A 9985-nucleotide genomic window follows, 5' to 3' on the forward strand; every position below is an offset into this window, starting at 1 on the left:
GGGGGTTGGAGATTCATGATCCTTGAGGTCCCTTCCAACTCTGGCCATTCTGTGATTCTGTGTGATGTGAAATACATTTACACAACAACAACAACAACAACAAAAAAAAAAAAGAATGCTTTAAATATCCTGGTTTAAACTCAGTGTTTCTAAATATTCCAACACCTGGAAGCAGACTTCTACATTCATCTTTCATTTTGTTATTTATTATTATTGGAAGTAGGTAGTTACCTCTTTATTATGTTCAGTTTTGTTTCCTTTTCAGAGCCACATTGGATGGCGCAAAGAAGCCAAGCGACTACTTCTTGTGATGACAGACCAAACTTCCCATCTAGCCCTAGATAGTAAATTAGCAGGGATCGTGATTCCCCACGATGGAAACTGCCATTTGAAAGATAATGTGTACGTCAAAGCTACGAGTATGGTAAGGTATATGTCATACGTTCTGCCTTCAGGGAAGCGGTGTAAAGGAGGTTTTTAGGTCAGTGTCAGAGCATTGCTTTTAATTCAGCCGTTAAAATAATATTTTCTCAGGTAGGCAAGATTTGTAATAAAAAATGAGTTGCATGGAAATATTGACATCCTTTTCATCTGAGATAAGTGTTTTGTAATCTGAATCAACAGTACAGAGCACAGGAGAATATATTACTGTTTTTTAATGTGTTTTTTTACCATCATCTCACAAGAATGGCAAACGTTCTGCATAAAACTTAAGTAGGAGGCTGTGATATTTTGCAGAAGCAGCTCATAATGTGTCAGAATTACATATGCTAACGAGACAAAGGAATTGATCATGCTTTATGGTAAGAAGATGCATAGTTGCATTGTTTGAGAATACTTTGTAAGAGAAAACTGAAGATGTGGAATAGTGGTGAGCTATTCCAAACTTGATGGACTAGAAAATACTTAGGTACCACAAAGCTTTGCTGTGTTAATGCAATATTAAATATATTTGAATCTTACAGTAAAAAACAAATGTGTTGAAATACATGCGTGTGTAAAAAGTTGCTTCAAATCCATTGTAACAAAATAATAAGCGTTCAGCAGATAATTTTAACTTTCAAAAGGATTTCTTCAAGTATGTACAAAATAATTATGATTGATTAAGAAAGAAATGTTTTCATGAGGTCTATACAATTGCAATTGCTATTTCCTTGAATGAATGTAATTCATTCATTTTAAGAAATGTGAATCATTACTAAATCGCTGTGTAATCACCAGAAAATGGAAATATGAGCTGTGGTGCCATTACAGCACTCAGAGTTTTCGTAGTTTTGTTCATTGCACTTAGTTGAAGCATCCAGCCCACGTTCAGGCCAGGCCGTTCAGGAAATCAGTGAGGGCTGTGTGCAGGCTGGCCCTGAACTGGATTCCAGCGGAGATGCTTACTGGGATGGAGAAGCAAAAGGAGATTATAGTGAAATACAGGAGATTTCCAGTAATAGGGGGTAACCTTGTTGAGTGGAGGAGGCAGCCGAGCATACGCTGATCGGAAGGTCATCTGGATTTCTAATTATATGATGTTCTTACAGTAACTCACTCCCTCTGTCACCTTTTGGATAATCCCTCAGTGATGTCAGGATTATTTATTTCCCTCTAACTAGCCTGTCCATTTTCAATATTTTTAGTGTCCCTAGGTTAAAAACAATGCCTTCCTTTGTTCTGCAAGAGCAAAGAATCCATTCCTTCAAGGTTGATTGATGGCTGACTAAAGAAATTTTTTTTTTAATTCTGGATGAAGAATCATGATTTTATTATTCTATTTGCAGTAAGAAATCTCCATTATTTTTGGTATTGATGCTTTTGTGAGATTATGTAGTTTTCAGGCTGTCCTAATGAAATGACCTTGAAGGATACTTAGATGAGCACATCTTGGCCCATGTGTTGTCTGGCTGCTGGCACATACTTTTTTCCACCATTGGTTAATTCTTGTGTGCCTGCATCTAAAGTTTAGTAATGGAACAGGCGCAGAATGGAAATCTTTCTCAGTATCAGATATTTTCTGGAGCAGATTTGACAAGATAGCACAGTAATGTCTAGAAGAGTAAGTGTACTGGGTTCCTATTTTTTTCCTTCTCGGTAGTACATTGTCTGTGATTATTTCAGATATATCTCATTAGCTGAAAAAAGAAAGTCTATGTAACTAATATTTAAATGAGATGTTGTGGAAGTCTATCAATTCTTTTTTAAATAAATTGCAAAGAAGAAACATAGCTTTCTTTTTTTCTTTTTCTTCTCAGTTCAATTTTGATGTGCTATGTTAAATTAAAGAGCCATCTGTGATAATATTGTGCTTCTACTTTCATTCCTAGCACCTGATAGTCTAGAGAGGATTGAATTCTGGCATACTTTGATTTTTTTCTTGTTCCTGTTAAGAGGACCTTTCCGTATTTATTTGTATAAGCCTAATCTTTAAATCAGAAATGTTTCCAGTTATTCACTTTGCTTCTCGCTTCTTGCTAACTTTTGTTAAGTAGTCATACACAGATCAGCAAAAAGCATTAGGCAAGAAAGAAATCCAGTTTTTTTTTATTAGGTCTGTGCTCAGTTCGCTCCCTTTCTGAAATACTTAACGTCTGTTTTAGTTATCTTCTAAGTTTAACACAGTAGGTTAAAATAATAAAATGAATGATGTAATTGGAACAAGAAAGAAGATCTAAAATGGGAATATATTCTCCTAAACAGTAGTGGGAGTAGATAAGATAAAAATACTTAGAGTACATCAAGGTTTTTACCAGAAGTGGAATGAGACTCCTCAAGTGACCAGCAGTCCCTTATGTCATCTCTTTATGTGCTTAAAATAAAAAAAGATAGTATGATTCTTTTGGGGCTTTAAAAAAGTATATCCATTCTAATACAAAGGAATTTTGTCCTTCTAATCTGTAGTGAGACTTGGATGTACTATTAACCAAAACAGGCACTGTAATGAGTTAGAACTGGCAAGAAGATGGAGGCTCAGTTTTTCTTGTGAGCAGACTGTAATTTGGGATCTGGTCCCTACAGCTTTTGCATATCTATGTATATCATCTATCTGAATAAACTTTTGTTTCATAGAATCCCATTTCAGCTACTACCAATCTCAAACTTTTGCCATTAGTTGCAGAGATGTTGAAGGGTCATTTTACCAGAATTTGATCTGTCTGGTGTCATATGGTGAGCAGGACACTGACTTGTTTGAGCACCCTCTGATGATCCCTCACCACTGCTCTGCGTGTGGAATGCAGGGGGTATTTATACAACATCTAGTTTCAGTAGCCCGTGTCCTGGGAGCACCTGGTTCATGTGTGATCTGCCAGTCATCTGCATGTGGCAAATAGCTTGTGCAGGCCAAGGAGGCCCTATCACTGTGGTCTGTGGTCATGGAGAAGGGAGGAAGTCTTAATACAGTGTTGTGAGAGAGGCAACAAGGCTTCTGCTGCTGCACTTCAGTCTTAAGTAAGGAATGTATACTCTCTGGACCCTCATATATGGCACACTGAGAAGCTGCAGCTGTAAGAATGTCGATTTATCTCTGTCTTACCCAACATCTATCACTTATCTTAAAAAATATAATCTCTTATCAAAGGATAAATGAGTGGAGATCCTGTCTAGGATCAAACTGCAGCAAGGAGCTCCTTTGTTCTTTCTGTCCAAGCCTATTTATAATAGTGCAATGTGGTGGAAAATGGATTTTATCCCCTTGCATAACTTTGTCTCTGCTGTCCTGGCTTTCAAATTACTGTTAGGATAGCATTTGACTTGCAGGCTGCCTTGAATAACAAGTGGCACTCCGAGGAGTAATGAATTGTGCAAGAAATCTGTGAGAGCATGTTTGTGTAGGAGAAAGGAAGAAAGAAAATGTGGGACAGATGCTGAAAAATGGCAGAAAGAGAAAGACCGCAGAAGTATGTGGGGTAATGCGGTTGTCTTGACACATGTATAGGTGTCCTGATGAAATCTCTGGAAAGAGCCCCAGTCACTTCACTGTGTTTTGTCATTAATTTTAGATGTTGAATTTACTTCCTAGGAAGTATTCCCAGACTTACAGTAAATCAGCAGTGACTTTCAGATTCAGTTTGCTTTGGAGTACTGGAACTGAAAGGAATCCCACACTGTCCAGATGTACAAGCCCACTGAGACCACAAAGACATTTGTTCTTCCCAATATCTTGGATGAATGGATAGCAGCATACCTCTTGTTCCCAAGTCTGTGTCAGCAAGAAGTGTAGGAGGGCAGGTCATAGCACAGAACTTGCTCTCATAGGTACCTCACCAAGAAGAGTAATGTCCACAGTGTGAAGAGAAGTGAAACTCATGCTACCTTCCTCAAGGAGAAGCAGGGTTCAAAAACTGTAGCAGGACATTGCAATGACATTGCTCCTTAGGCAAGCCTTGAAGAAAGGTGTCAGCTGTGAGATATATGTAGGATATTGACATTACTAGAACTTGAGCCAGTGGTTTCATTTTGCTGATGTGTCTGATCCCTGGTGCCAAAATACTCTTCTGAGAAACAAATTTAATAACTCGCCTTGCCACTCTTCAAATCACACTCATCTTGGTGCCCTCATGTCATTCCTTCTCCTTGACTTTTGAGCAAGAACCCACTTATCATTCTCAGGAATCCTTTTAGTATTCTAGGCACACCATGGAAAATAACATATCCAGAAGCTGTTTTGTAAGCATGAGACTCCAACAGAAAGGTACTGTGTGGAGAGTTCACTTAGTCCTTAGACCAGAATGGTCCTTAGACCATTCTGCAGCACAGCTGCAGAGCTGATGATGGAAATGCATTGCAGTTCACCTGATGCACTGATTTTAATTGTTATGTTGTTGTGTTGGTTTTTTTTAAATATTCAGTCATACCTTCTTTTGGATATAGGCCTAGTATTTCTCTGTACATTTAGAAATAAGGATTGGAGTGGCTTTGTAGCCCTGTATTATGTCAAACATAAAATCTAAGGTTGTCTCTTACTAAACTGCAGTCCTCTTTGTTTTATTTTGCAGGAGCATCCATCTCTTGGTCAGCTCTCTGAAAAATTGATTGACAATAACATCAATGTCATTTTTGCAGTTCAAGGAAGCCAGTTCCATTGGTATAAAGTAGGTTAGAAACCTGATTCGTTTTCTAAATTTGAAAGCACTTTTTTTTTTTTTTTTATTAAATATATTGAATATACATAAATTAATGTATTTTTTGTAGGATCTGTTACCTCTGTTGCCTGGTACTGTTGCGAGACAGATAGAATCACAAGCAGCAAATCTCAATGATTTGGTGGTAGAAGCTTATCAGGTATGATCAGAATGACTGTGCTGGATGCTGTCTTTGTACAGGGTTTTTGTTTGTTTTTTTTTTTACTTTTCACAGACTAGAGCCTAAAGTTGGAATTTCCAGGCCTCTATCTAAAGTCCACATTTCCTACTTTTCTGAATGTCCAGATTGGTGGTGGCAGTATCCCTAAACAACTCTCAAATCCCCAGGCTGTTGGTGTCTCAAAATCAAGAGCTAATTTTGTACTAAGGATGCTCCTTAATACAGTGTTTGATTCTTTGCCATGTTACCTCAAAAGAAATTTCTGTTTCATTTGTATTTTGGGATCTCAGATCTTTGGTTGCATACCAGACACTACTGCCTAGGCACCATACAAATTCAGAGCAAAAGGACACTGCAGGATTTAGAGGATTTTACCTCATCGTTCTTAAAAAAAAAAGGGAAAAAGTGAAAATTTACAAAAAGAATATTTCCACAAAGAATATTGTGGAAAGCAGCATTTACATTGCACAGGGCAGCATGTCTCAGGGTTTTAATACGTTGCAGTAAAGAAAAGCTTTGATAGGGATTTGAGAGAGAACAAAGTAAATGGCTCTGTGTGCTTCCACATAGAGTTCTCAACTGGAAGTAGTAGTATGGGAAAAAGCATTTTCACAAATCATTGCTGAGGAATGTCAGCTTTTAAGGGGAGACTGTTGTCTTGATAGTGTGTGGAACGGGGGATAAACAACTTTAAAATGAAGCTTTGCAGTATACATTTGATCCACTAGAGCAAAGGGAGCACATAGAACAGGAGTAAAATAAGATAGTAGGCTAGATAGCTGAATGTCGTCCAGGTGTGCACGTTGTATAAATATGCAAGGCTAAAAAGTTAGAAAATTAGTTATGAGTCTATACGCAAGGAATCAGTGTGCATCACATTAATTTTGATTATTTGGAGATGAAAGAATGAAATTGTTCATTATGCTAGGTTAACCATCTAAATGAGGCTCTTTGGTTGCTTTCAGCAAATTAGCTCTAATGAGAAGCCAAGTCCCATGTCTATTACTAGCAGTAGAGTGGGCTTGTGTGTGTTTTCACACTGTCATTTTGGAAACATTGTGCAGACGCCAAAGGCATTCAAAAGTGGAGGAAGTATAATCAAATTGCAGATGAATTCTCCCTGGTATTAGATTTTCTCTTCTAAAATCAAGAAATCTCATTTTGAATATAGATATTTGCGGGAAATAGTGAAATACTGCTTGGGAAAAAAAAAAAGTAATAATTTGCAGATCATGGTTCTGAATGCCACTTTTGCACCATCCACCCTTAATTGTATCCAGATTTTTACAGGATAATCCAGGGCAAGCATTCAAAGAGAGGAAATAAAAATTTACAAAATAATCCTTTCCATTAAATTGAAGATTCTGTGGGACTTTCCTTCTCCAGCCACCCCCAGTTTGTTCTTGCTTTATTTTCTGGACAGTATCATCTTTCCTATCTTTAACCGCACTGGATTTGCGCACTTCTGAATACTTTTGTCATGGTTTTAGTTTCTTGTAATATACAAACAACACAGTGAACAGTGTTTGAATGTTTTGCCTCCGGGGTAGCATAAGTATTTACATAAGAAAATTTAGTATTGATGTCTGATGGCAGTGGACCTTTTGTATTCTTGTTCTAAGCAGGGAAGCCTTAGGCTTAGTTGTGGAAAACCTTGTCTGGAAATCCCTAAAAAGCCAATGATGAGTCACTAGTTTTGAAAGTTACTTAGCTAAACATGTGTTCAGATTCATGTAATTAAATTTTCATTTGTAACACTAATGTCCTACAAAACTAATTTAAAAAATAGTAAGATGCAATGACTTTTACTATTTGCAAGGAAATTTAGTATTCTATTGGTGCAATACAATTTTACAGAGTTTTAATATGTTTGCAAAAGGCAAAGAAGCAATATTTCTTTTGTAATTTAGTAATATAAATAAAATAGTATTTTTGAGGACATGGAAAACACTGGTTACAAAGCAGGCCTTTTATTAACTTTGCATTGTCAAAAGTCCACTTGGGAATTAACAGATTGTTGACTTATACAGTCCTATCTGACCCAAATAAATCAGGAAGGGTAATCTCAGTAGCCTTTATATCACCCTAAGACTTGCTAGAGGAAACTTTTCCAAGACAGATGCAAAATATCACAAGTTTAAAGCATCGATTCGATTAGTAGCCTTTTCTACTGAATAAGAATAGTAGTATGCGTGTTTTCTGTTTTTATTTCAAGTGTGCAGCTAAAAGACAACATAGTCTCTCAGACAATAAGCAGTTTTTGTTACACATAGTTGTTAGAACAGATTTTCAAATTGCCTCAAAACCATTTTTGAAAAGCTGAAAACATTTTTATCTGGAAAAAGTAATCCACTTTATCAGAGCTACCAGTTCATTGATTGTGTATTTTTGGAATGTAATTGGTTCTTTATATGGGAAACAATGCTTTAATTCATTCCTTTATTCACACAGACAAGCTTTCTTCATTTTTAGTCAGTCATTGTAGCAGTACTTGATATTAGTCATTAATGCACATTATATGTGGGAATGCAATGCAACTATAAGTTGTTTTCTGGTTACAGAAACTAATCTCTGAAGTGAAAATTCAAGTGGATAACCAGATCCAGGATCTTAATTTCAATATCACTGCAATGTGTCCTGATGGAAGCAAAAAAACTGGCATGGAAGGATGTAAAAACGTTGGATATAATGAAGAAGTATGTTGATAGTTTTCTTTCTTCAAGGAACTGGAATACTTATTTTTCTGTTTGGTTGGGTTTGAATGGTGTGAAATCTTCTAGGGATTTACTCAAACTAAAACTGGACTTTAGTGATTAATGATCACAGACTTTCTATTATTCTCTGTTGTTTTTTTTTTCCGAATCTTGTTTTAATTCTCACTAATCTCGTGGGACTCAGGCTCAAAGCTTTTCCTGAAAGCTAATGTCCATTAAAACTGTCCTCCTTTGTCCTTCAATGGTCACAATGGCCATGTTCATTGTGATGAAATTTGTACTTAAAGAGGTTGAAAGATAATCACTCAGTGGAAAAGAATCGTTGGAATTTGTGCTGCTTGGATCTGTACAAGACACCACCTTTCCCTCTCCTTGCTCCAGTAGCCTTTGTGCACATTCAGAGTCATGGGTAATTAGTTTATCTTATAAATCAAATTAATAAAATGGTTAATTCCCATTTGGATCAGTACCACGTACTGAATGAATTGGTTATAAAACTGGAGCATCATGCACCATGAAAATGTGGGGGAATATGTCTGGCTAATATAAAGTGGTTTTCTTCCCAGAACAACTTTTCTGTGTGTTGATATATTTATTTGATTGCTTGGACTAGTAGAGTAATTCCTGTAGCTTGCCAGGAAGAAGTCTGTCTTTCTGGAGAGCAGGGTCAAGGAGTTCTTTCCTTGTGTGTACACACAGATCAGTTGATGGGATTTGATTGTGTTTGTGCATAGAAGTGGCAAAACAAAACAATAGATTAAATGTGTGAATTTTAAATATGTTCATTTAGATGCATTTTTATACTCTTCTCTATTTTGTCTGCACAATTTGTAGCCGATTAACTGCTATGCTTTAAGGTAGATGTGATTTTTGTTCTTAACTCTTCTGAAATGTCATTCCCTGTGTATGTCATAAGAAATAGGAATGGAATTCATTCTGTTTAACGAAAAGAAAAATATTTATATCTGGTTCTTTTTAATAAAAAGACAAGCCAGTTGATTGTAAAAGATCACATGTGGTTTTACAGCTTACTGCAGTTGAAAATGAGCCATCTTCAAGAGATTAATTATTTTTAACCGCAAAGCCTCCTTTCAGTATTTGTTTACAGGCAGAATGCTTGTTCTTAATTCTCACATTCCTTTCATTGTCTAATCCTTCTTCCTTCCTTTCCTTACTAAAACACAAAAGTGCATTATATTCTGGAAAAATCCTATGGCCTCTTCATAGTGCAAAACTAACTTTGATTATTAGTGAGTTCATGGTGTCATGATTATTTAGTGGCAATAACTTTAATCTTTCTGCTGCTACCCATCATGTTTCATGGCTTTTAGACAAGACGTTCTTTGCCCTTCCCTCCCATGTTGTACTGGAAGATCGCATTTTCTAACAGGGTCCTGTACTGAACACAAACCTCATTCTCTAGCTGCAGCCTTTCCTCCCCTTGTGACATGCACCTGCTGTATGAATTATTAGTGCATGTCCACACTTCCTCATGGAAGAAGTCTCAAGCACAGAGCCTGCTGGCAGCTGGGGGTTATGCATGCAACGGAGCACTTGAAAAACAAGAAGAAAAGCAAAGAGAGGGACAAAGCCTTTGTGCACCCTCGATGGGATGGTTAAGGAGTGCACGCTCTGCACTGCATTCTTCTCCTGCTGGTGTAGGCAGCCACAGCCCGGCTGGTCACAAAGCTGCCTTTGTGGAGCCGGGAGCGGGAGACTGCCATGGGGAATGAATGCCACAGTCTTTGTAGGGAGTTTCAGCCTCCCACGATACAGCTTTCTTATGTTTTCAATGCTTTTGATTTGGAAATTGTTGATGATAAAAAGTAAAGGCACTTGCATCCCTCGGGTTCCTTTCTCACCTTTTCTTTTTGGTGATACTTTCTCTGCAAGAAGGCTTAGAAGAGTTGTTCTCAGTCAGCTGATGGCATAATTTTAGTGAGAATACCCTGTCAGAACACTAGCACTCAAACAAGTTAAAA

At 37.2% G+C, this 9985-nt stretch overlaps 1 protein-coding gene across 4 annotated transcripts in view; it reads left to right on the forward strand.

The window, feature by feature from the left end:
• ITGB8 (integrin subunit beta 8) overlaps positions 1 to 9985 on the forward strand; it is a 50291-nt gene that overhangs the window by 24613 nt on the left and 15693 nt on the right. For all 4 annotated transcript variants that reach the window (XR_793932.3, XR_793933.3, XM_010712755.3 and 1 more), the window contains exons 6-9: positions 266 to 424; positions 4983 to 5078; positions 5179 to 5268; positions 7851 to 7985. Coding sequence is in view for 2 of the 4 variants with exons in the window: in XM_010712755.3 (XP_010711057.1) it covers positions 266 to 424; positions 4983 to 5078; positions 5179 to 5268; positions 7851 to 7985 (480 nt within the window). In the remaining 2 variants the exon portion in view is untranslated. The remainder of the gene's footprint in view (positions 1 to 265; positions 425 to 4982; positions 5079 to 5178; positions 5269 to 7850; positions 7986 to 9985) is intronic.

Source organism: Meleagris gallopavo, chromosome 6 (genome assembly GCF_000146605.3).
Source record: "Meleagris gallopavo isolate NT-WF06-2002-E0010 breed Aviagen turkey brand Nicholas breeding stock chromosome 6, Turkey_5.1, whole genome shotgun sequence".
In the NCBI taxonomy this organism is placed as follows: domain Eukaryota; kingdom Metazoa; phylum Chordata; class Aves; order Galliformes; family Phasianidae; genus Meleagris; species Meleagris gallopavo.